At 43.3% G+C, this 26,251-nt stretch overlaps 1 protein-coding gene across 1 annotated transcript; it reads right to left on the reverse strand.

Moving 5' to 3' along the window:
- LOC115207959 (timeless circadian clock) lies at positions 1–25,147 on the reverse strand. The gene is made up of 30 exons (XM_029775606.1): positions 24,987–25,147; positions 16,783–16,920; positions 16,364–16,517; positions 15,051–15,165; positions 12,190–12,252; positions 11,946–12,047; positions 11,458–11,613; positions 11,079–11,212; positions 10,648–10,735; positions 10,269–10,445; positions 8,910–9,127; positions 8,624–8,727; positions 8,337–8,506; positions 7,937–8,062; positions 7,374–7,525; positions 6,986–7,083; positions 6,404–6,521; positions 5,996–6,197; positions 5,408–5,553; positions 5,214–5,296; positions 3,880–4,003; positions 3,610–3,692; positions 3,212–3,372; positions 2,852–3,071; positions 2,584–2,652; positions 2,311–2,429; positions 1,815–2,061; positions 1,426–1,471; positions 1,277–1,341; positions 1–1,146 (listed from the first exon to the last, which is right to left on the reverse strand). Exons 2-30 carry the CDS (start codon positions 16,877–16,879, stop codon positions 1,022–1,024), a joined length of 3,762 nt encoding a protein of 1,253 aa, XP_029631466.1. The 5' UTR covers positions 16,880–16,920; positions 24,987–25,147; the 3' UTR covers positions 1–1,021.
- Between the last annotated feature and the right edge of the window lie 1,104 nt (positions 25,148–26,251).

Raw genomic sequence — 26,251 nt, forward strand, 5'->3', positions numbered from 1 at the left:
TTACTTTTTTTGTTTGTTTAATCATCAACGTATGCAGGTTTTACCCTGAACTCTAACTGCAACATGAGAAACTACTGTCTGAAAACAGCTTTTTAAAAACAGATATATTTCCCAGGTGTTCAGTAATCAGTTGAAACAATCTTGAGTTTATATAATTTGCATCCCAAATGGCACTATTCCTATGTAGTGCACTACTTTTGACCAAAACCCTATGGGCCTTGATCAAAAGTAGTGCACTATAAATGGAATAGGGTGCCATTTGGGGGACAACCATGGAAAGAACAACCTAGTTTGAGGTAACACATTCTAAAACCTGGGCATTGACAGTACAATGCCTATATTGGCTTGGCTGGTCCTTTGAAATGAATACAAAACATTGAAGGATACTCAAAAAAAGAGAGACTGAAGAACATAAACGACAAATGCATAAAAAAAACCATCCTTGAACGAACATCCTACACGTCCTCGTACTGCAAGACACCATTACTGCCCAAAAGAAAATAAACACCATGCTGTGTGTTCTAATAAGGATGTGAAAACAGTGGATACAATAAGTGACCAGACCACACAACCAACCAGCCGTTTTAACCACCTTAATTATACAATAGCCTTACCATCCGCTCCTTACAACCATGATTAAACAAACGCATGGAAATATTTAGAATGAGTTAGCAGTGAGCTGTCAATCTGGACTACAACCTATTCCAAATTGGTTAGTACAGGCAAAGGGGGAGGAGTCATCAACGCATCATGTTACCTATAAACCTGGAGTCTCCCTCTCTGGTCTTTAGTCTGAGAAGACTTGTACACCGCCTTCTGAGAAATATTTGGTAAGTGAGGGTCCATGTTTCCCCATCCTCAGTCTACCCACAACCCCATAGAGTCGTGGTGTATGATGATGCTTCAATCAAATTTGGTCCAAATGGAAGCCACGCATTGTTGGTGGATGTAAATACATACCACATACGTGGAAAAGCGCTATACAGTATAAATCAAACCAATCAAACTGAAGACTTCTCCTCTAATCATCTTCATCATCGTCAATCAGGACCCTCTGTCGTTTGCGCTTGGCAGGGGCGGAGTGAGCCTCCCCGTCTGAGTCAGCGTCCCCGTCTGCCCCCAGGTCCATAGTGAGGGGAGAGTCCTCTGTCAGGAGAGGAGAAGGCAGTGTTAGCAAAACAGCCCCATGTTTAAATGTCGTACTAATCATTTTTTAGCCTGGATGCCAGTCCGTTTCTTCTTTAACAAACAGCCGTCATAGACGACAGCACAGTACCTCCATCCTCATCACTGTCCAACATCACTCGCCTTCTCTTGGTGGAGGTTTTCTTCTCTGAAGATCTGTGATGGTAAAGGAGAAGAGAAAAGTCAGAAAAGAACATGTAGAGATATGCTATTACAAAATACAGTGGAGAAGTGTCTCACCTCTGAGGTGCACTGTCTGAATCTATATCCTCAACAGGTGTGAAATCTGTGAAAAGACAGAAATGTCATGGTAGATATAAGTGGGTGTTTCCGGATATAAAGTAGTTATTCATATTCCCATTTTTAGTAAGACAAAATAGCATCAGTATTAAACTTAGAAATGTGTAAAGAGTTTGATGGAAATATTATCTTGTCTCTTAATAAAGTCACGGTTACCAAAGCAACATCGTCGGATCAATCCTACGAAACCTCCCCCATTAATCAGTTACAAGAGGTAGAAACTGAGTATGAGATAACGGCTAATATATTAGTGCACTACTTTGAACCAGGGCACATAGGGTTCTGTGAATAGGGTGCCATTTCAGACAACCAATGTCTAATCTGCTGACCTGTGTGTTCTGCTGAGGCAGAGGGCTGTTTCATCTTGCGGGCCAGCAGCAGGGCTCGGAGGGCCTGGGCTCTCTGCTCGTGAGAGTCTGCCTCCCCCTGCTGCTGTTCCAGGATGGGGCTCCCTGGGGTTGGCTGTTCCGACTCCTCTGCCCCCGCTGCTAGGGCATCCTGACTGGGGCTAAGGACCTCCGCCGCTCCCCTCAGCTGGGATGGTCTCATCTGGGCTGGGATCCTCCAGAATGACTCCTAATCGATCACCAGACACACAGAGGAAATGTATTACCTATACAGTAGTCTATAGCAAAGCATGTTGAAGTGATGAAAAAACATCACTTCACTGCCTTTTATAAATGCTACTTTTTCAAAGTTTCAGTGCCTCATATCAGCCGAATCTTGCATTTAAGAAATTAAGTTGAGGATTATTCCTCTAATTTTAAATCATGTGGGTAGGACAAAAAAAACACAGAAATTACAGAGTTCTCTCCTAAAACCCACCTGCTCATCAGCTGGTGCTCGGACCCCTATTTTCCGTAGTAACCTCTGGAAGCTCTTTTTCTCCATGGCATCCTCGTTCTCCTCAGTCAGAGGGACAATTGGCACGGGCTGAAACAAGCCTGATGGCGAAAATAGGACGTTAACTACCACAATAAAACACAAATGTCCTCAACCACACTTCAAAGATGCAGCAATTCACATTGATAAAGAAATACAAATTCTCAATGCTGCGTTGTTTTCCCCCAATATTTTTTAGGTCACATTTCCACTCACCTTCTTCCTCGCGGTCATCTGCCGTTCTGTTCAGGCAGTTCTGTAGCCACAACAGGGGTCCTGACATACCTGTTACGAAATACAGCTTTAGGGACCATTTATCAACTGTTGACCAACACCAACTGTTATGTGGCCTTCTTGCCCATATTAAATGTTCTTTGATTGGCTTGTGTGATGTTAAAATTAAAAGAACATACTACTATACTGACACACAAAAGGGGTAGTCTGTATTGAAAATGTACTGTAAACATGAATGCTCTGCTCTCACCTTCCTGCCGTAGAGTGTACACCATGGTCCTCAGGCTGGCATTCTTCTCAACCATGCTCTCCCTCTCTGCCATCCAGCTTTTCTTCCCTCTGGCTGCCGGAGCCTGTCTCGCCAGCTCCTCCCCCTCGCTCTCCTCTTCGTCTTCTTCCTCCTCCTCGTCTCCGTCCATGGGCTCTTCGGTTAGACCTCCAGTGAGGTCAGCCAGGAACTCTTCTTCAGTCTAACAGATTACACACAAATACTTTAATAATAGTGGTGCTAGTTTTATGACATTTCTAGATCGCCAACCTATTCTATAATACTGGACACCCAGTATTACAATAAGAGACCAAAAAAAATAGTGAAATAAATTCCCGTCACCATTCCCATCGCGGCGCTCTTCCCCGGAGCGTTAGGGTTGCGCCGTCTCTTCTTGTGGAGTTCCCGTCGGTCGGAGACCAGGCCCATGCTGAGCAACTTATCCACCAGGCGGGCCCGGGAACGTTTAGCCGTCACCTTTTTCAGGATGTTCCCCAGCACATCTACGGAAATTTAACAACCACTCAGAACTGGGTTCAAATGATATCTGAATTCAAAATACTTCAGCTGGGCTTTATTGAACTTCTCTGGCACAATGGAATCAATAGAACTGTCACAAAAGAGCAAACTCTGAAAGCTTTCCAACACAGGTCTGCAACCATTATCACCACGGAGACAAAAAAATACGGCAACTGTTATCACCATGGTAACATGGTATAGCGTGGGAATAAAGAACGTACCATCGGAGTCTCTGAACTCCTCAAACAGCATCTGTAGCTCTTCTTCCTGCTCCTCTGTCCACAGAACAATACGAGTGCCTTTCCTTCAGGGAGGTCAAATCAGAAGCTATAGGTCAGGCTGTGTCCTTTCCATAATCTAACTAGCACCGACCTGTAAACAGTACGTTACACCCACGGACATGAATATGGAATAGGTTCTCTATGGTAAAAGCTATCAGGTGACAGGATGCAGGCTAGACATGAAGCCCCCCTTGAATGACACTGACTGACCTCTGTTTCTTCAGGTCTTTTACACTGTCCACCAGTCCCATCGCCACCAACTGGGCCACCACCTGCCGACGCGTAAGGGTGGTGTTGCTAAGCAACGGCAGCAGAGTCTCAACAATGTCTGGCACTGTGATAGAGCGAGAGTCAAAGGTTCAGAGACAATACGGGACAAGCATTCATAAACATACAGTACCAGTCAAAAGTTTAGACACAATCATTCCAGGGGTTTTCTTTATTTTTACTATTTTCTACATTGTAGAATAATAGTGAAAACATCAACACTATGAAATAACACATGGATTTATGTAGTAACCCCCCAAAAAAGTGTTAAACAAATCAAAATATATTTTATATTTGAGATTCTTCAAAGTAGCCACCCTTTAACTTGATGACAGCTTTGCACACGCCTGGCATTCTCTCAACCAGCTTCAATTAACAGGTGTGCCATGTTAAAAGTTAATTTGTGGAATTTCTTTTAATGCGTTTGAGCCAATCAGTTGTGTTGTGACAAGGTAGCGGTGGTATACAGAAGACAGCCCTACTTAGTAAAAGACCAAGTCCATATTACGGCAAGAACAGCTCAAATAAGCAAAGAGAAACGACAGTCCATCATAACTTTAGGACATGAAGGTCAGTCAATGTGGAAAATATAAAGAACTTTGAACGTTTCAAGTGCAGTCACAAAAACCATCAAGCACTATGATGAAACTGGCTCTCATGAGGACCACCACAGGAAAGGAAGACCCAGAGTTACCTCTGCTGCAGAGGATAAGTTCATTAGAGTTACCAGACTCAGAAATTGCAGCCCAAATAAAATCTTCAGAGTTCAAGTAACAGACACATCTCAACATCAACTATTCAGAGTAGACTGCGTGAATCAGGCCTTCATGTTTCAATTGCTGCAAAGAAACCACTGCCAACCACCAATAAGAAGAAGAGACTTGCTTGGGCCAAGAAACATGAGCAATAGATCTTAAACCGATGGAAATCTGTCCTTTGGTCTGATTCCAGGTGACTACCCCATGAAGCTGGTTGAGAGAATGCCAAGTGTGTTCAAAGCTGTCATCAAGGCAAAGTACTTTGAATCGCAAATATATTTTGGTTTGTTTAACACTTTTTTGGTTTCTACATGACTCCAAATGCGTTATTTCATAGTTTTGATTCTACAATGTAGAAAATTGAAAAAAATAAAGAAAAACCCTTGAATGTATAAGTGTGTCCAAACCTTTGACTGGTACTGTATGTACGGGATGGCTACGCCATAAAACACCAGATAGATGAAAGGATTGGTGATAAAAGGACAGGAAATGAAGAGGGGAGTGATGTCCTTTGTTTACCTTCAGAGTCGCGGTGCTCCACGTAGAGTGTTCGCAGCTCATCCTCTTCCTCTGGCGTCCATTTTGCTTTCTTAGACCCCTCTCTGAGACGAGCATGAGAACAAAAAATGACTTTTAAAAATGGACACCTTGAAAAGCATTAAGTATAGGAACACACACACTTATTTAATTGACACCCAGGCACACACACACACCCTTCTCCAGGCTTGCTGTAGCCCTCTGTCATCTCACGTACAGCTCCCACACTCTTCCAGAAGAGCAGCTCTACAAAGGCCTTGTTGTTTATAGCCGCCAGGGCAAAGAAACGGTTCAGCACAAACTTAGCAAAGGTCACCAGCTCCTGTAGGAGAGAAAAATATTGGAACATGTAAGTGGATTAGATTCCATGTGCCTTGGATACAGGATTCTATATCCGAAGGGACTTGATATCAATGAATGTAATTTGAGTTGCATGTGAGTATCTCCGGTAAAGATTCAGACCTTCATTAGCCCGAAGCTGGTCCGCTCGCTTACAAATGCACTCGTCTTTTCAGCTCATCGGTTCATTAATCAACTTCAAAACGGCATCACAATCGTTCCTCCCCTACGTGTGAGATTACACTAGAGAGCTCCCAGGGTGGCACCCATCTACCCCAGTGTTTTGGTGGTTCAGGTTCATTTATTAGTCACAAAACAGACCGAAACAGAGAGGGACTACCTGAACTTGTCTAATAAACACTATTTTTAGTTTTCGATGGAACATTTTGCTACGGTGTTCCCTAACAAACGGGACCCTGGTGTACCTTATAGGCAGTGGCGACCGGGTCTCCTAGGATCTTGTTGAAGAGGCAGAAGACAGAAAGCTGGAAGAGCAGGGCGTCCATCTTAAGGTCGACGGCCAGGCGGTGCAGCATGCGCGTGATGCAGTGGTTGGTGTGGGGGGAGTTCTGGGAGTAAGACCGGAGCAGGAGCAGGTAGGGACGTACGATGTTGGGGCTGGCAAACCTGGTAGGCAGGGCACATTGGGCAGTGAAGAGTTAAAACGGTCAGTGTTATCACAGGGCTGGGGCTTATTCATTACAGTTTTAACATGTTCTGTTTTATAAGAAATTAAATCACTTGTTCTTCACATTCAGGAGACTGACGCGGAGGCCCTGGTGATGCAAATCTGAGATCATGTGCACTGTAAACACTGAATTTGCATCCCTCACCTCTTGATGAAGTCCAGGAAGTTGAACTCTGTCTCAGACACGCGTACAGACTCCAGCTCTTCCTCCTCCTCCAACTCTCCATCCTCCTCCTCCATCCCAGGTTCAGGGGGAGGTGGCCCTCAAAATAAAACAACAGTGTTTCTTAAATCTACTTTATTTTTGTAGATATTAATGCATCTGCTACTAGACACGTCAGATTAAATCATATTGATCCCATATTTGATGAATTACCACAGACCAGTGATGTAGTCAAGTCACCAAACCGAGTCCAAGTCGAGTCCCAAGTACCTAGTGTTTGAGTCCAAGTCCTTTATACTCAAGTCACTTGGTAGTACCAAAAGCTGCAGTCCATCCATTTTTAAAGGTAGATTTTGTTACATTGTTGCACATTTGTAAGGCTAACAACACAATACAGCTATATAACATTTGCCGTTGTAGCTAGTATGTTTAATTATACAAAAGAGAGATTTTCTGACAAAGTCACCACTGGTCGAGTCCTAGTCGAGTTACTTGTCATGAAAATTGTGAATCAAGTCCGAGCCCTGGACTCGAGTACCACAACAGTGCCACAGAGACACTCACTGGGCAGGTTGGCAATGAGGATCTGTTTGAGGAGCTGCAGCTCCTCCTCTGGCTCCACATCAGCTGAACCAAACACATCTCCCTCTGGCCACACCTCCCTATGATAGACATAGAAATAGAAATATAGAAAGAGAATGACAACCATCATTTTTGTTATTGCAAAGTAAATGGTCCAAAAAGTAGTCTCGGATCAAGATGCTGTTTTGACTATTGGTGGATCGACCCATGTGGATATAGGGCACTTTGAGTTTAAGAAAAGCACTACCATATGTACATGTAAAATTAAAAAATAATAATAATATTGTAGTGTTCGATGGCAGATGCATCTATAACCGACTTTCCCAAAAGAAGTCTATGGGAGCAGAGTCAGATTGAGTGTGTGACTGACCTCGCGGCTCGTAGCAGGCCCAGAGCCTCAGGGCCCCGTCTGTTGAGCAGGGCATCCTGGACACGCACCATGGCCTCAGTCCTCTGCTCCTCCAGGGGAGTCTCAGACGCGGCGTCAAATGGCACGGCGCCCTCTGTCAGAGCCTCCGACAACTGCAGCCATACAGACAGACCCAGATTTAGCACTCATATTGACAGCAACACACTAGGGCTGCATCTCAATAGATTAAACAGTCTTCCTCTACTTGTCTCCTGTCCTCCATCTGCACTGATCTACACATACGATAGGGGAAAGCCATATAACATCTGCTTTCACCAGTGAATATAATGTAGGAAACGAGACAAGGAGAGGAAGCCACTTTAGACGACTGAGATGCACCCATGAACTCTTCCCTAGCTGTCTGTTAACAGTGCAATGCTACAACATGAAGCCATGAAAGCACCCAGCAACAATCTGCCTCAGTAAATGGAATGGAGTCTGGTGGTGAGTAGACGAGACAAGCTAGCTGCTCCATGTGTTAACTGTCCCCTGGCTGATCCCTAAGGCTGATCCCCAACAGTGACCTGAAAGCCAGTGGCCCTCAGCTCCTCTGCCACGGCCCCCCACGTCTCCTCCAGTGCCTCGGGGGTGGTCTCTGCTGCAGTCGGATTCTTCCGGCCCTTAGACTTCTTACGCTTCACACGCTTCTTCTGCAGGAGGAGGGAAGCAGAGTTGGATAACAGAAATTAAATCATATGAAGCGGAACTGAATCGACATATAGCCAAATACCCATGTGTAACTTTGTCGGTCATTTATTTTGTAAATAACGATGCATGTTCAAGTCAACAATAATCCGTTTTCAGAAATATATTTCACGAAAGAAAGTTCAGCAACTTCACTATTTGACAAAATATCACCTTGCACTTATTCCTTTCACCCCTGTAGTGGCCCCTATCTGTCTGTGAGTAGAGAGTGAGGCTCACCTGCACCACCAGGTTGTTGCGTCCCTTGCAGAAGCGCTCCAGCATGCGCAGGAAGAGGTGGGTGGACTCCACCAGGTCCCTGAGGAATGTGCGCGGCTGCTTGGTCTCATCAAACTTCCTCAGCAGGGTCAAGAAGATCTCTCTGTACTCCATCAGGTAGAAAATGTTACCTGGAGGGGGAGACAGAGGATTTAGATGTTTAGTTTACAAAAATAATGAAAGAGGGAACAAAGAAGAGAAGAGGAAACGACAACATAGAAGAGAGGAAGAGCGGAGAAGCGACTCACTCTTGATGACGTTCGCGCTCTGTCTGATGTTCTCGTCTCGGGAGCGGTCCATCTCGTTCACCGTCAGCAGCAGCTCCTGGTACGCCTTCAGAGCCAGGTGCATCCTGGGAGAAACATGCAAAAATGTATTTCTTACACGTTCAAAGCCAGAGATACACAGAAATGTACAAGCCATCCTCCATGTGGGCTCCATATGGTCCACGATGATAACATTCGCATTAGACTTCAAAAACGTTTAGTGCCAACATGGCTCCCTTAAAACAATAACCCAGTTTGCCACACCCACCTACGGGACCAGGACGTGGCCTCCTTGCGGTCGGTGAGCATCATCTCGTAGTAATTGGTGATGTTGCGCTCAATGAAGTGGAAGGCACGGATGGACATTGTCTCGGAGACCAGGTCGGCACGGAAACCGTTGCCGCGGTTAAAGGCCATGAAGAAGCTGAGAGCCCATAGGTAGTAGGTCTCGTCGTGCTGCTGCGCCTGTTCCCTGATCAGTCCCTCCTGTGGAACCAGACAGAGAGACCAGCTGTGAGTGATGTAGCAAACTGCACTGAGCTCAGATCTGTTTGCATAGATAGGACTGAGAGTCTAATGTGACCGCTGTGGCTAAACAGGCCTCAAACCACAAGTGTGAAGAACTTTATTCAATCAAAATGTGGTAACTGAGTTTCTGGGAAAAGGTTTTTAAAAAACGACATTATTTCACCATCCAAACACACCTTCTCGCTGTGCAGGAAGAATGTTGCTTTTGACTGGGCCAGGAACCCAGTAACTCAATTTGGAATTAACTGGATTGACAATGTTACACAGCAACTTCCAGGAAAATATGGTTATTTTCAATCTTTCAGAATTACAGTCAGAGTCCGTCTACCAATAATCTCTCCTTCCCGAAGTAGGCTTGTTCACTTCCCTTCAAGGATAAAAAAGACAGACAGACAGACTGGTATATGGGAACTCCCTCTACGCCAGTCTTATTCAAACTTTTTAAGCGGGGATGGAATTTAACAAGAATTTCTCGCCCCCCCAAAAAATGAAATTACATTTCTTTAATATAAAATAATTTTAAAAATATCTATTTTTCCACTGACAAATAACATTCAATTCATTTTTATCTAAAATAACCCATAAATACATTTACTCAATAAAATTGTATTTATTTTCTTTAAAGGTGCAATATGCAGAAATCGCTCCTCAATATCTTTTCAAGAACCCCAATGATTGTATTTTCAGCTGTTTGAAGCTGGTGTACAAAACAGAAAGTAAGATCCAAAAACATGTACGAATGGGAAGCATAGAAGTAGAGCACATAAAACAGATCTACCGCGTCAAACTTGCTTTCAACAAGAGTGACAGATCTAGAACTCACATTTATATGTGAATTTGGTCCAGTCACCCAGAAAGTTACATATCGCAGCTTTAAATCTTGGCGACCCCACTGACCCAGACTTTGAGTACAACTGCTCTAGTCCAGGCCAACACCAATCCTATGCTTTTAAATATGATGAGGAGTAATGAACGAGTACACACTTCTGGAGGAAGGAGAGATTATTGTGACGCACACCCTATATTGGGCAAAACACCCCCTCCAGTGTGATAGTCTTTTTTTTGGCCATCATGCAGTGTTGTGACCCCTTCCCCTCACCTTGACCAGGTACATGAGGCGATTATAGCAGTTCTCCAGGAAGTCCACGCAGAACTCGCGCAGGAAGAGGCGCACGTTGAGGGCCGAGCGGCGTTTGCCCTCCGAGTCTCGAGCGTGCAGCTTCCGCTTGGGGACACGTCTCACCGCCTTGCCTTCATCGTGGGTGTAGTTCTTGAACTAGGGCCAAAGACATGTAAGAAGGGACCGGTAGGATAACGAGTAAGGACAGATTTAACTACTTGACATTTCAGCTTGGAAATGCAAATGTTGGTTTTTCCATTCGTTAAAATAGCTTTGACCTTTATCTAGGAAACCTGCTTCAAATGCCAACTCCCTGGTAATACAATTTTGGGGCACTGCTCTAGGATTTCGCACTCACGTTGTGAAGGCCTCGGTGGTAGATCACATCTTTCTCGCCAATGGACTTCAGTCCCTGAACCACATACGAGCCTCCAAAGCGAGAGTGTCTGAAGGAGAGGGAAAGGCATCAGACAATTCTGAAAGTATTTTTTACCTGGCATCTCTCCAGAGCAGTGGAGGTTGCTGAGGGGAGGACGGCTCATAATAATGGCAAGAATGGAGGAAATGGAATAGCGTCAAACACAAGGAAACCATGTATTTGATTCCATTCCACCTATTCAGCTCCAGCCATTATCACAAGCCTGTCCTCCCCAATTCAGGTGCCACCAACCTCCTGTGCTCTAGAGCATATCACACTCTCTTCAACTGCTCTGAGGTCAGTTTGTATCCAATCTACCTCTGAAGAGCATGTCTCGCTGAGAAAAACTGCCCTGAGATCATTGTAGTTACCGGGTTCCTCTCTGGAGGGTGCGGCTGCGTTTCTCCGCTTGCTCTTTCTGTCGTAGTGCCTCCAGCTCCTGGGCATCTCTCTGTTTCTCCTGAGCTGAACGAGCCTGACCCGCACTCACCAGGAGTTCCGGCGTCTGCAGGGAGGGAGAACATAGAATCAGAATCAATAGAATGGACCCTTTCATTAAAAGTAATATTCTGTGGGCTGTGTATCGGCAGCCATATTGGATGTAGCAGATGCTGGGATGTTTGATTCATTCTAAGCCATTTAGATCATAATGCATAAGATTACACAGACAGGTACCTAGTCCTAGATCAGCAATCCTACTCTGCGACACGTTATGGATATGGGCCCAGGTGTCTCCCTCTCTGGTCTCACCTGGTCTCTGAACATGAGGGAGATGACCTCCAGCACATGCATGCTCCACTGCTGCTCGCTCTGTGCAGAGGCCAGGAACTTGATCAGGTCGTCCAGACCACTCATGTGGATGGCCCACAGCAACTTGTCATGCACACTGGCATCATCATCCACGTTCTACAGCCATACCAGAGGAGAAAGGAGGGAGGAAGCAGAAAAGGATAGGAGATGGGGAGGAGATAGGGAGAGGAAAAAAGGGGAGAGATAGGTAGAGAGAGAGAGAGAAGAGATGCAAGAGAAAGAAAGATGGGGAGTAGTGAAAGGTAGGAAAACAGAAAAGACACAGTGAGAAAAAGAGAGAGTTCAATACAGTGAGAGATTGACAGATGAACCAAGGCAAAACAAAATTTATTCAAATAAAATAACAAAAAAAAAAAACTCAGCAGGGGCTGCTGCCTGGGAAAGTACCGAACGGGGTCACAGCACGACCTGACACAGTGAACTCTAACCTTCTCCTCGTAGGGGTCAGCGGGGACATGCAGTACATTCCTGACCAGCAGCAGAATCCTCTCAATCAGCAGGTTGTCCTCCTCCTGCCTCTGGTCCCAGTCCTGACCGACAGAGACAGATAAAGAGAGAGAGAATAATTTAACGAAGGGCCACTGTTTCTCACTCTTTTGTTTTGGAAAAGACCAGGATTATTTGTGGAGGACTCCGTTCTGTGGTGTTGTAGTCTGAAAGTACAACACTCACCAGTTGCAGCAGGGTGTACAGGGTCTCACTCAGAACTCCAAACACCTTTTCATTGGCAAAAGCCTGAGGAAAGGGAGAGACAAGGAGACGAGTCAACCATACACATCATACTGCTACATACAATCATACCGTATTCCTCCCTCTTCCCCCTTAGAGTGGGCTCAAATAGATCATCACAGAGGATGTGTTCCAAATGGCCCCAATAGAGCTCTGGTAAAAGGTAGTGCACTATAAAAGGGAATACAGTGTAGGTCTGGGCGATAGAGATATATATATACACACACAATTATACTGAACAAAAACAAATGCAACATGAAATGATTTAAGATTTTACTGAGTTACAGTTCATATAAGGAAATCAATCAATTGAAATAAATTCATCAGGCCCTAATCTATGAATTTCACATGACGGGGCAGGGGTGCAGCACCTTGCCAGCCAGGCCTATCCACTGGGGAGCCAGGCCCAGCCAACCACAAAAGGGCTTTATTACAGACATAATCCTCAGCAGCTCCCCAACACCCCTCAGACGATCCCGCAGGTGAAGAAGCTGGATGTGGAGGTCCTGGGCTGGCGTGGTTACACGTGGTCTGCGTTTGTGAGGCCGGTTGGAAGTACTGCCAAATTCTCTAAAACAACATTGGAGGCAGCTCATGTTTCATGAGTTGAAATAAAAAAAATCTCAGTCATGTTCCACGCGCACAAAATTATTATTTTCAAATTTTGTGCACAAATGTGTTTACATACCTATTTGTAAGCATTTCTCCTTTGCCAAGATAATCCATCTACCTGACAGGTGTGGCATATCAAGAAGCTGATTAAACAGCATGATCATTACACAGGTGCACCTTGTGCTGAGGACAATGAAAGGCCACTTTAAAATGTGCAGTTTTGTCACACAACACAATGCCACAGATGTCTCAAGTTGAGGGAGTAGGCAATTGGTATGCTGACCTCAGGAACGTACAACAGAGCTGTGGCCAAGGATTTGAATGTTCATTTCCCAACCAATAAGCCAACTCGAACTTTGTTTTAGAGAATTTGTCAGTATGTCCAACCGGCCTCACAACCACAAGCCACGTGTATGGCATTGTGTGGGAGTGTCCCACGGTGGTGGTGGGGTTATGGTATGGGCAGGCATAAACTACAGACAATGAACACAATTGCATTTTATCGATGGCAATTTGAACGCATTGTTGTGCATTAATCCACCGCCATCACCTCATGTTTCAGCATGATAATGCACGACCCCATGTCCCAAAGAACTGTACACAATTCCTGAAAGCTGAAAATGTCCCTGTTCTTCAATGGCCTGCATACTCACCAGACATGTCACCCATTGAGCGTGTTTTGGATGCTCTGGATTGACGTGTAAACGACAGCGTGTTCTAGTTCCCGCCAATCTTTTATTTTACCTTTATTTAACTAGGCAAGACAGTTAATAACAAATTATTATTTACAATGACTGCCTAGGAACAGCGGGTTAACTGACTCGTTCAAGGGCAGAACGACAGATCTTTACCTTGTCAGCTCAGGGATTTGATCCAGCAACCTTTCGGTTACTAACCCAACGCTCTAACCACTAGGCTACCTGCCGCCCCAATGGCTGTGTCCCAAATGACACCCTATAAGGGCTGGGTGATATTGCCCAAAAATCATATCTCTATATATTTTTTTTTTCAAACTTTTGGGGCGATTCACAATATATACCAAAAAAAAAGGTCAATTATACACTGCATTTCAAACAGTCAGGAATAATCTAATGAATTCAGGGCTTGTAAAATTATACATAGCCTAAATATAAGCCTTCAACCATAAAACCCCTAATAATTTCATTATTTTATAAAAAATTGTTTAACCTGCTTTTTTGCAATAGTCATTGATCTGGCTTTCAAGTATATGAAAATATCCTCTTTTTATTTTTTTTACAAATGTAACCAGACCCACGCACAATGCACATCCACTAATACTGACTAACTTCTGGTAGCAGAAACTATAGATAAATAACAGGTCTCATAAACAATCTCTCAAACACAAGCCCCCTGCTAGTGATTAGCCAGCCAATCTTTAGATTTAAAGTCTAGCCTTTTTGAATCTATATGCTTGCTTTCAAGGTAGAACAGTTGAACTGTTATGAATACACCCTCCTGTCCGTCTCCAACTGTTGGAACAACACAGCCTGTTGACTTTGTTAACATGTTGAAATCAAGTGGTCTACCTGGATAAGAAAATGCTTATTTCTCAGAATGAGAACGTGTAAGCCAGTTACTTAAACAAATGCGTATTTCTATGCTCCTTGCACATTTTATAAAATAAAGATTAGACAGCTATACTGAATTTAAATACAAACGCAACATGCAACAATGTTCAAAGATTTTACTGTGTTACAGTTAGTATAAGGAAATCAGTCCATTGAAAAAAATTCATTAGGCCCTATTCTATGGATGTCACGTGGCTGAGAATACAGATATGCATTTGGGTTTTTTAAAAGTAGGGGCATGGATCAGGCAAAACCAGTCAGTATCTGCTGACCATTTGCATCATGCAGTGCAACATCTCCTTCGTATAGAGTTGATCAGGCTGTTGATTGTGGCCTGTGGAATGTTGTCCCACTCCTCTTCAATGGCTGTGCGAAGTTGCTGGAGATCGGGGTGGCAGGTAGCCTAGTGGTTAGGGCGTTGGGCCAGTAACCGAAAGGTTGCTAGATCGAATCCACGAGGTAAAAATCTACAAGGTAAAGATCGGTCCTGCCCCTGAACAAGTTAACCCACTGTTCCTAGGCCGTCATTGTAAATAAGAATTTGTTCTTAACTGACTTGCCTAGTTAAATAAAGGTAAAATACATTTTAAAAAACACACCTACCTCCTTATAGGCCTGTAAATAGGATACCACTTCCAGGAAGTGATGTCTGACAGTGGGGTCATCTGGGACTTTCCCGAAGCAAAGCAGTGCAGGTTGGGTAAGGTTGACCATAAGCCTGTGAGGGAACAGAGACAGCATCAGAACCACACTCCAACCAAAACATGATCCAACATTCATCCAGGCTTCTAACAACCTGTTTAGGAATGAACTACATTACACATGTCCTAGCTATTTAACTTCATGTACCTGACGCAGGCCTGTACTGAGGGTGTGTGTTGTGTAGTGTACCTGATGATGGCCTGTACTGAGGGTGTGTGCTGTGTAGTGTACCTGATACAGGCCTGTACTGAAGGTGTGAGCTGTGTAGTGTACCTGATACAGGCCTGTACTGAGGGTGTGTGCTGTGTAGTGTACCTGATGCAGTATTGAGGGTGTGAGCTGTGTAGTGTACCTGATGCAGGCCTGTACTGAGGGTGTGAGCTGCGTAGTGTACCTGATACAGGCCTGTACTGAAGGTGTGAGCTTTGTAGTGTACCTGATGCAGGCCTGTACTGAGGGTGTGTGCTGTGTAGTGTACCTGATGCAGTATTGAGGGTGTGAGCTGTGTAGTGTACCTGATGCAGGCCTGTACTGAGGGTGTGTGTTGTGTAGTGTACCTGATGCAGGCCTGTACTGAGCGTGTGTGCTGTGTAGTGTACCTGATGCAGGCCTGTATTGAGGGTGTGTGCTGCGTAGTGTACCTGATGCAGTATTGAGGGTGTGTGCTGCGTAGTGTACCCGATGCAGGCCTGTACTGAGGGTGTGTGTTGTGTAGTGTACCTGACGCAGGCCTGTACTGAGGGTGTGTGCTGCGTAGTGTACCTGATGCAGTACTGAGGGTGTGTGCTGCGTAGTGTACCTGATGCAGTACTGAGGGTGTGTGCTGCGTAGTGTACCTGATGCAGTACTGAGGGTGTGAGCTGCGTAGTGTACCTGATGCAGGCCTGTACTGAGGGTGTGTGCTGCTTAGTGTACCTGATGCAGGCCTGTACTGAGGGTGTGAGCTGCGTAGTGTACCTGATGCAGTATTGAGGGTGTGTGTTGCGTAGTGTACCTGATGCAGTATTGAGGGTGTGCTGCGTAGTGTACCTGATGCAGTATTGAGGGTGTGTGCTGCATAGTGTACCTGATGCAGTATTGAGGGTGTGTGCTGCGTAGTGTACCTGATGCAGTATTGAGGGTGTGTGCTGCGTAGTGTACCTGATGCAGTATTGAGGGTGTGTGCTGCGTAGTGTACCTGATGCAGTATTGAGGGTGTGTGCTGCGTAGTGTACCTGATGCAGGCGTCAAACAGGGCCTTGTCCTGGCTGTGCTGGGTGATTATGGGCAGCAGGTCGTTCTGGAGGATTTGGCCCGCCCCCAGCTGCTGACGGGTGTCCCGCGTGTCATCCTCATGCCGCAGGTACCGGATCAGGTCCTTCACACTCTCTACAGGGAACACACACACACACACAGGGTCAGAGGTTAGAGTGCGTATAAAAGCCCTATACATTAATTACATTACTTATTGAGTGCAGTTCAACCTAGGTCAGATTATTACAAGTAACTTAAGTTGCTTTGACAGTAAATATATTGTAAATCCTCCCTAAACACAGTAGTTCATGTCAAGACTGGGTCCTAGTACACAGTACTACCTTAAGCACTGGGTTTATAGCCCAGCAAGTGTTGTTAGCCAGTGTGTGTAGCAGTTCACCTAGACAGTCAGGTTCTCTGTGGTAGGTGTCTTCTTCCAGGTACCCGAGGGCACTGCACGTTGCTAAAAGCTCACAGTTCATCACGTACAAGTCCATACACCACCTGCCTGGCAGGGGAGGAAGAGGTGATGCTCAACCTGACACACAGCAACCGGGAAATAGAGAGAGAGATTTATAATGAGGTGGGGAAGGAAGAAGGCTTATAATATATAGTTCTGGGAAGACTAAAAAAAAAGTATACACAACACGAAACAAAAATAACTATAATGAATATTGTATGGCAAAACCACAAAAACTACACTGAATAATATACCTCTAGGCTAAAAATCACCTGGATTACATAAGAAAAAGCGAGGTGTTTAGACGTCAGTTCATAGGTCGTTCAAACGTGTAGGAGACCGAGACAGTCAGACATTGTTATATGGCCTTTACCCTTCTACACACTAGAAACAATTCAGTTCAACCGGTATTAGAAAGTCACAGCCGCAAGGAATAATCCACACAAGTGCTAGTGCTTTTCTTGGTATATTACTAACCAATAACAAGTCTGGAATTGCAATCTGCATTTTTTTCCAGTGTGAGAGACTAAGAACAGATTGAATAACAAGAGGACATCTGTGCTGCTTGGCTGTATGTCTCAGTTACTCCCTCTCAAACACACACCTGCCCGCACAAAAACACACACCTTTACTGTGACAAGATCCAAGCGGACAGTCTTGAGTTGAAAGGCATGCTCTCAAATCACACTTAAGGACAACTCCACAGAGCTATCTGGTCCAGGATTAGCCCAGAGTACAGGACCTAGTGACATTAACCATCTGACCTCATCTGGCCAGCAGGTCAGTGACTTCAGGTAAACAGAACAGCAACATCATTAGGAAATGGTGTGGATGAGAAGCAGCCTTTTGTTTTGTACACGGAACAGCTCATGTATCCCTGCTCTCCTCTGAATTGTGAGAGGGGCTATGGCCATTTTACAGAGAGATTTTCTTTCAGCCTCTGGCTAACCTGGTTATGTAGGCGAACTGGAAATGGAAATGTAACTGAAAAAGCTATGAACCATGAACAGGGCAACAATTTCTCACAGTTCCACCTTTTTACCGCTACACGGGCATACAAAGCACTACTCCACTTGAAATGAGATTCCCATCAGCTCCTCTCGGCTTCTTCACACACCTAGTACTGCTACAGGCCACAGTAAACCCACATGAACCCGATTGACCCGCTCTTATGAGACTGCCAGTAAGAACCTCCGTTCCTCTAAGCACTAACAAAGCAGTGAGACGAGGGGCAACCCAGGGGAGAACGACTGACCCCTCTCATCGAAGCTACGGGAAGTTTAAACAGGATCCTCCATTATAATGAATGGAAAAATATTGCAATATTTGTGGTCAATCTTCGTGTAAATAAAAATCGAAGACAATCATGGTACCAATTATTGCTTCTTACACCAGATGTGTGTCCTTGAACGTATTATCTTTAAATCACACACAGAAGTAGTTAAGGATAATTTAGTTGCTAAAGGCACCTTCAGTTACTCCATGAGAGGGGGCAGCACTGAGCTAGCCTGCAACGTCACTTACTGGGCATGTTATGTCTCCGTGAGACGCCATCTTAACCTACTTCATTTGGCTTCAATGCGCTATTGAGGGTTTACATAGGAATGAATGGTGTCACGTGATCGGTGGCTTTGTCCATTCATACAGCACACAGAGTATACAAAACATTAAGAACACCTGCTTTTTCCATGGCATTGTCTGACCAGGTTAAACCAGGTGAAAGCTTAGATCCCTTATTGATGTCACTTGTTAAATCCACTTTAAAATCAGTGTAGATGAAGGGGAGGAGACCGGTTAAAGAACGATTATCAAGCCTTGAGACATGGATTGTGTATGTGTCCCATTCAGAGGGTGAATGGGGCAAGAGAAAATTTAAGTGCCTTTGAACAGGGTATGGTAGAAGGTGCACCGGTTTGTGTCAAGAACAGCAATGCTGCTGGGGTTTTTCACACACACAACAGTTTCCTGTGTGTATCAAGAATGGTCCACTACCCAAAGGACATCCAGCCAACTAGACACTGTGGGAAGTATTGGAGTCAATATGGGCCAGCATACTGGGGGATTCCATGCACTATTAGGAAGGTGTTATGTTTGGTATACTCAGTGTATATACATACAGTTATTGGGGCAACACCATGTCACCCATCTACGATGTAATCACTTGTTCAAATTCAAAATGCAATGTTAAAACCCCATAATAGGCTATTTTTTTTTTTTTTGGGGGGGGGGTACACATACACAACAATAGAAGATCTAGCCCACAATTTCCATATAAATCAATATGGGGAAATGAATCTGGTTCTAACTCAAATCTGTAAACAAAAGCCTCTGAAAGCCATCGAGAAGCAGTAACGGTTTACTTCACATAGCCTAAATGTTCTCAGGTGTGGGTGAACCTAGAATTCCACACTTCAAGTCATTCTAGCAAGCCAAGTACCTTCTTCCATACATTGAGTACCAATGCATATTTAAATGTTTCCATTTGCCTACAATCTCACTTCTTGGAACATAAATAGTGTGGACTTAAGCTAAATTGTTTCGGTTAAATGTAGGATACATGTCCATGCGAGCTGTCTAAAGCTGTAATAACCTATCCCAAAAATTGAACTTAGGATTTTAAAAACACAACATTACCGAAATGTACAGTGCATTCGGAAAGTATTACATTACAGCCTTATTCTAAAATTGATTAAATTAAAATTTTTCCTCATCAAGGCAAAGATCTGTGTCTTAGTGCTAGAGGTGTCAATACAGACCCTGGTTCGATCTCGGGCTGTATCACAACCGGACGTGATCGGGAGTCCCATAGGGCGGCGCACAATTGGCCCAGCATCGTCCGGGTAAGGGGAGGGTTTGGCCGGGTAGGCCTACATTGTAAATAAGAATTTGTTCTTAAACTGACTTGCCTAGTAAAATATAAATAAATTAAATAAAAACTACAACAGCCCCTCCACACAGATCAGAAAGCAGACACGCGTCCTTCTCAATGAGCAGCAAGACATTTAAGCAGCCTATGAAAGCCCCCCCATTTTTAAACTCTTCAGAAAATATATGAGCTGTAGTTCTAGTCTAGCTACAAGAATGTGGGCATTCGACACTTTCCTTAGTGCAGAAGAAAGCAAATGCTAGCCTTTAGCCCAACATAGACCTCTAGTCACTCTACCACCATCTTATCAAACCCTTATATCTGCAGCAATCTCACTGATGTGCCAACCTGATACAACACAAGGAACTAGATGGTAACTTGACATTAGAGGTCGACCGATTAATCGGAATGGCCGATTAATTAGGGCCGATTTCAAATTTTCATAACAATCGGTAGTCGGTATTTTTGGCCACCGATTTGTGGATTTTAATTTTTTTTAACTAGGCAAGTCAGATTAAGAACACATTCTTATTTTCAATGACGGCCTAGGAACGGGGGTTAACTGCCTTGTTCAGGGGGGATTCGGGGATTCGTTTTTGCAACCTTCCGGTTACTAGTCCAACGCTCTAACCACCTGCCTTACATTGCACTCCACTCTGACTACCTGTTACGCGAGGGCAGCAAGAAGCCAAGGTAAGTTGCTAGCTAGCATTAAACTTATCTTATAAAAAACTATCAATCTTAACATAATCACTAGTTAACTACACATGGTTGATGATATTACTAGTTTATCTAACGTGTCCTGCGTTGCATATAATCGATGCGGTGCCTGTTCATTTCTCAGCGAATCACAGCCTACTTCGACAAACGGGTGATGATTTAACAAGCACATTTGCGAAAAAAGCACTGTCGTTGCACCAATGTACCTAACCATAAACATCAATGCCTTTCTTTAAAATCAGTACACAAGTATATAGTGTTAAACCTGCATATTTAGTTAATATTGCCTGCTAACATGAATTTGTGTCACTTCTCTAGCGTTCAGTGCAAGCAGTCAGGGTATATACAACAGTTTGGGTCGCCTGGCTCATTGCGAACTGTGTTAAGTCCATTTATTCCTAACAAAGGCTGTAATTAATTTGCCAGAATTGAACATAATTATGACATAACATTGAAGGTTGTGCAGTGTAACAGGAATATTTAGACTTAGGGATGCCACCCGTTAGATAAAATACGGAACGGTTCCGTATTTCACTGAAATAATACACGTTTCGTTTTCGAAATGATAGTTTCCGGATCGACCATATTAATGACCAAAGGCTCGTATTTCTGTGTGTTATTATGTTATAATTAAGTCTATGATTTGATATTTGATAGAGCAATCTGAGCGATGGTAGGCAGCAGCAGGCTCGTAAGCATTCATTCAAACAGTACCTTTGTGCGTTTTGCCAGCAGCTCTTCGCAATTCTTCAAGCATTGCGCTGTTTATGACTTCAAGCCTATCAACCCCCGAGATTAGGCTGGTGTAACCCATGTGAAATGGCTAGCTAGTTAGCAGGTGCGCACTAATAGCGTTTCAAACGTCACTCGCTCTGAGACTTGGGAGTAGTTGTTCCCCTTGCTCTACATGGGTAACGCTGCTTCGAGGGTGGCTGTTGTCGATGTTACACTGGCAATACTAAAGTGCCTATAAGAACATCCAATAGTCAAAGGTATATGAAATACAAATCGTATAGAGAGAAATAGTCCTATATTTCCTATAATAACTACAACCTAAAACTTCTTACCTGGGAATATTGAAGACTCATGTTAAAAGGAACCACCAGCTTTCATATGTTCTGAGCAAGGAACTTAAACGTTAGCTTTTTTACATGGCACATATTGCACTTTTACTTTCTTCTCCAACACTTTGTTTTTGCATTATTTAAACCAAATTGAACATGTTTCATTATTTATTTGAGGCTAAATTGATAGTATTTATTTATTATATTAAGTTAAAATAAGTGTTCATTCAGTATTGTTGTAATTGTCATTATTACAAATAAATAAATAATAATAAATTACATTTTTTTTATTCAAAAAACAAATCGGCCGATTAATCGGTATCAGCTTTTGGGGGGTTCCTCCAATAATCTGTATCGGCGTTGAAAAATCATAATCGGCCGACCTCTACTTGACATGAAGAAAAATTGGTGGGACTTGCTTTAACTCTTTACAAGTATTTTTATGGTAGTGGAAGAAGTTTAAAAATGTTTTACTTAAGCAAAGAAGTTAAATATAGTCAAATAATTTGTCTGATTACTTTGAATAGCGGGGCAATTAGATCATATATTTCATCACAAATAACTACTCATTACTACACTTTTATACACCTACTAGAATACCACAGTATTTGCAAACTGTAATAATAGAGTACAGTAGACGAGGCATTGTTGAAGTTTAAAATACATTTAAAACCTTCTATACCAAGCATTTATCCCTTACCATTCATTAATTTATTAATCAAAATGATAAAGCTGTTAAAAGAAAGTTATGACTTGAATAGCACAGATAAATAAATAGATAAATAAAGTAAGGACACAGGGATGGAAGACCTAATGGATGGAGAGATGAAGGGATAAAAAGGAGGTTAAATTAGGCTGGACACATGACACTTTTAACAATGCTTTTTTTCTGATAAAAACTAGTTCATTGCATCTGCCGTAGAGCCCAGTTTCATAATATTACCATATGTCCCAGCTGCTTGCCGTAGTTTTGAAGTAATCCCGGGGATGACCAGTGAAATATACCTGCTGGAGCGCGTGCTACGGGTGGGTGCTGCTATGGTGACCAGTGAGCTGAGATAAGGCGGGGCTTTACCTAGCAAAGACTCATAGATGACCTGGAGCCAGTGGGTTTGCCGATGAATATGAAGCGAGGGCCAGCCAACGATAGCATACAGGTCGCAGTGGTGGGTAGTATATGGGGCTTTGGTGACAAAACGGATGGCACTGTGATAGACTACATCCAATTTGCTGAGTAGAGTGTGGAAGGCTATTTTGTAAATGACATCGCCGAAGTTAAGGATCGGTAGGAGAGTTAGTTTTACGAGGGTGTTTGGCAGCATGAGTGAAGGATGCTTTGTTGTGAAATAGGAAGCCGATTCTAGATTTAATTTTGGATTGGAGATGCTTAATGCGAGTCTGGAAGGAGAGTTTACAGTTTAACCAGACACCTAGGTATTTGTAGTTGTCCACATATTCTAAGTCAGAACCGTCCAGAGTAGTGATGTTAGTTGGGCGGGTGCAGGCAGCAATCGGTTGAAGAGCATGCGTTTAGTTTTCCTAGCGTTTAAGAGCAGTTGGAGGCAACGGAAGGAGAGTTGTATGGCATTGAAGCTCGTCTGGAGGTTTGTTAACACAGTGTCCAAAGAAGGGCCAGAAGTATACAGAATGGTGTCATCTGCGTAGAGGTGGATCAGAGAATCACCAGCAGCAAGAGAGACATCATTGATTTTACAGAGAAAAGAGTCAGCCTGAGAGTTGAACCCCGGGGTAGGGGTAGCCAGGTGGAAAGCACGGCCAGCCGTAGAAAAACTATCGACAAACCAGAGGAAAAAATACCGAGACCCTGGTAACGAGACCCTGGTCATATAACTATGACAGGCCAGAAACTAGTGCTGTGCGACAGGCATTTACGAAACAGAACCAAGCTGTGAGAAGTTACACAAGGGAGACCTGACTTCGATTGAGCAAGGGCGTAAGAGACCACTCAACTAGGTCACAAAAGGCAATTTATTGGTGCATTAACGGTTTGAAATCATAAAAAAAAAAAGAGTTGCTTATTTTCTGGCCCAAGACTATTCTGCACTGCAATCAAATGAAGTCATTAACTTTAAAATGGAGATGACTGGCTATGTAACAGCTTAACTATTTACGACAAGGCTTTGATGTACACACCCTGATGGGACCTAACACTTTTGAGGCAAACGACTAGGCAGCCTAAATTATTTTCATTTGATGTTATCCTTTTGATAGCATTATTCAGTCAAGACATAAGGGCTCCAACGCAAATGCATATATTTTGCCAACCAGCTGACAATGTGGGAGTCTGTTTTCCAAACAACATATTTACTTTTGGAACTTGGCAGTATGAGTCTAAAGATTGGCAGGCCCATGGATAGTGATAGACCCCTGCTAAAACGATAATAATATCAGACACTTAATAATATTATAATAACGCTGCAATGTATTGATGTACTATTTCTGCTGACAGCAAAGTCGTCACTAGCTAGTTAAGACAGTCACAAAGTGATAAACCCCGCCTTTTTATTTATATTGTATCCGATCTTAAACCTTAACCACACTTCCCACCTGGACATTTCTACAACTCAGTTAGTCATATTAAATCAAATAATTGTGTATTAAAATCAGACTACAAGTCCAAAAAAACGTATTAGTAAAAAAACGGCAAAAACAGGGACAGCATTTAGTCACCCGATACAATTCCAATCAGTCAATATAATCGACAACTGTCATCAGAAATCGACGCGATATGAATCAGACAGTGGGGCGCCGCCTGACCCACTAGTTGGTCAGAAGGTCCAAATCAACGTTTCATATCGAGGTGTAGATGTACTGTAGATCGAAATGCACTAAATAAATCTTCTTCCCTACTATGGGTCATTTTAGCGGGCTATCCCGGGGTAAAAACACTTTAAAATCCATTACGTACCTTTGAGGAAGGGAAAGGACATCAGAAGATAGTTTTTAGTTACAGCACAATAAAAAAAAACATCATCATTACAGCCTACTCGGAAATTACGATATGAAACGTTGATTTGAACCTTCTGACCAACTAGTGGGTCAGGCAGCGCCCCACTGTCTGATTCATATCGACTGATTGGTTCTGTATGGGGTGATTTAGCTTCTGGATGTAGGATGATCACAGAATAGCAGTTGTACTTGTAACTGGATGCAACACACATTCAGTGTTTAGTAAACGACTCCTGGCGGGAAGATACAAGCACACAAGTTTGTATAAGCTGGACATGTATGACTTGACCAGCGTGGCTGCCAGGGAACTTTAGCAAAATGAAGCAAATGTAACGCATTTCCATCCACTGTTATGGAAGATTAAACAGGTATGATGCGTACACATTATAACATAATTTATAAGTGATTATTAAAAAACAAGCAATTCCATCGTTTGCCAATGCGGTGTTTGCTAAGCTAGCAAAAAATACTAACGTTCGTTTACACATCTCATTCAATCACACAAAGTTGGCAACTATACATACCAGACCGTGGTGATGGTAAAATGGACCTTTGTGTTCTGACTACAGTTATTCCTATATTTCTATAGATATTAGCTAAGTAATGAAAAAGCAATTTTCACAACAAGAAAAGTCCACGCACTGTCCAGTTTAGCGCCTAAACGATTCTAGACGGATGTTCTTCTTCTTCTATGAGGTTTAACGGCGGTTGGCATCCCGTTTGCTGCATTACCGCCACCTACTGGACTTTAGTACCACTCCCTTTGCTTTAAAATAAAAATGTAATAAATAAATACCCTACCGTTTAACAATTTCAAAATTATTTAAAATAAAATTAATACCACCCTACTCCACTAACTAAATGTATTTATTCCTACCTAATGCCATCATCCTGAAAGGATGGGACATCACCACTTAAAAAAAAGTAAAAAATTAAAAAAAATGTATGAAATTGTATGAAATGTATGCATTCACTACTGTAAGTCGCTCTGGATAAGAGCGTCTGCTAAATGACTAAAATGTAAAATGTAAATGTAACACACCCTGTAACTCTTCTGATGTCAAGTCTCGCACACCAAAATACCTCTCTGCTACCACCACAACCTACATTTTCTGTGACTTCCGTTCCATCCCTGCAGTACATTTGATAACCATTGCTATAAATGCCAGAAATCCAATCTCCCCTCAACTGGTCAACTTTTATATTTACTGCTACCCAGTTATTCCTCCTTTCATTGGTGCCCTTTCCTTGAGAGCGAAACAATTCACTTTTCTTGCCCCCATTTGTTTTACTCCGAGCGCCTTCTCCCTCTGACCAACAGATATACAAACAATATCACCAGACCACTTCTGGTTACCCTCACCGATTCCACATTACCCAACTCTTTTTTCACCCACCGTGAAACCACAAATGGATCAGCCAAAAGGCAAGAGTCCACTTTTTCCATAAACTTCCCTCCTACTGCCAGACTCATCTTTTCCTGACACTCGGTGCATACCTCTGTCTCCGATAACTTCACCACACCTACCACCTCCGATGCTTCACCCTCATTCATGTCCATTTCTCCTCCTGTCTTCAGCTCCCTCTGTTTACACTTTCTACCATTCTTCTTTAACAAACCATCTCACTTTTCTCCACAATTTCTATCCGACTCAAGCTCACCCTCTTCTACCCTCTCTCCCTTAGACCTTCTCTCCCTCTCTTTTTCCCTCCATTCCTCCTCCATTTTCCAAGTATACGTCTCCTTATGATAGTACTGCACTTCTCCTGACAACCATCTTGTTCTTGC

The sequence above is a fragment of the Salmo trutta genome, chromosome 14 (assembly GCF_901001165.1).
Source record: "Salmo trutta chromosome 14, fSalTru1.1, whole genome shotgun sequence".
NCBI classification, from domain to species: Eukaryota; Metazoa; Chordata; class Actinopteri; order Salmoniformes; family Salmonidae; genus Salmo; species Salmo trutta.

Coding starts and splice junctions, on each gene's coding strand:
- LOC115207959 (XM_029775606.1), bottom strand. CDS start 16,879: ATGGACTTGTACGTGATGAACTGTGAGCTTTTAGCAACGTGCAGTGCC. Junction 6,198..6,403: donor TTCCTGGACTTCATCAAGAG/GTGAGGGATGCA, acceptor CCTGCCTACCAG/GTTTGCCAGCCCCAACATCG. Junction 5,297..5,407: donor TACAGCAAGCCTGGAGAAGG/GTGTGTGTGTGT, acceptor TGCTCGTCTCAG/AGAGGGGTCTAAGAAAGCAA.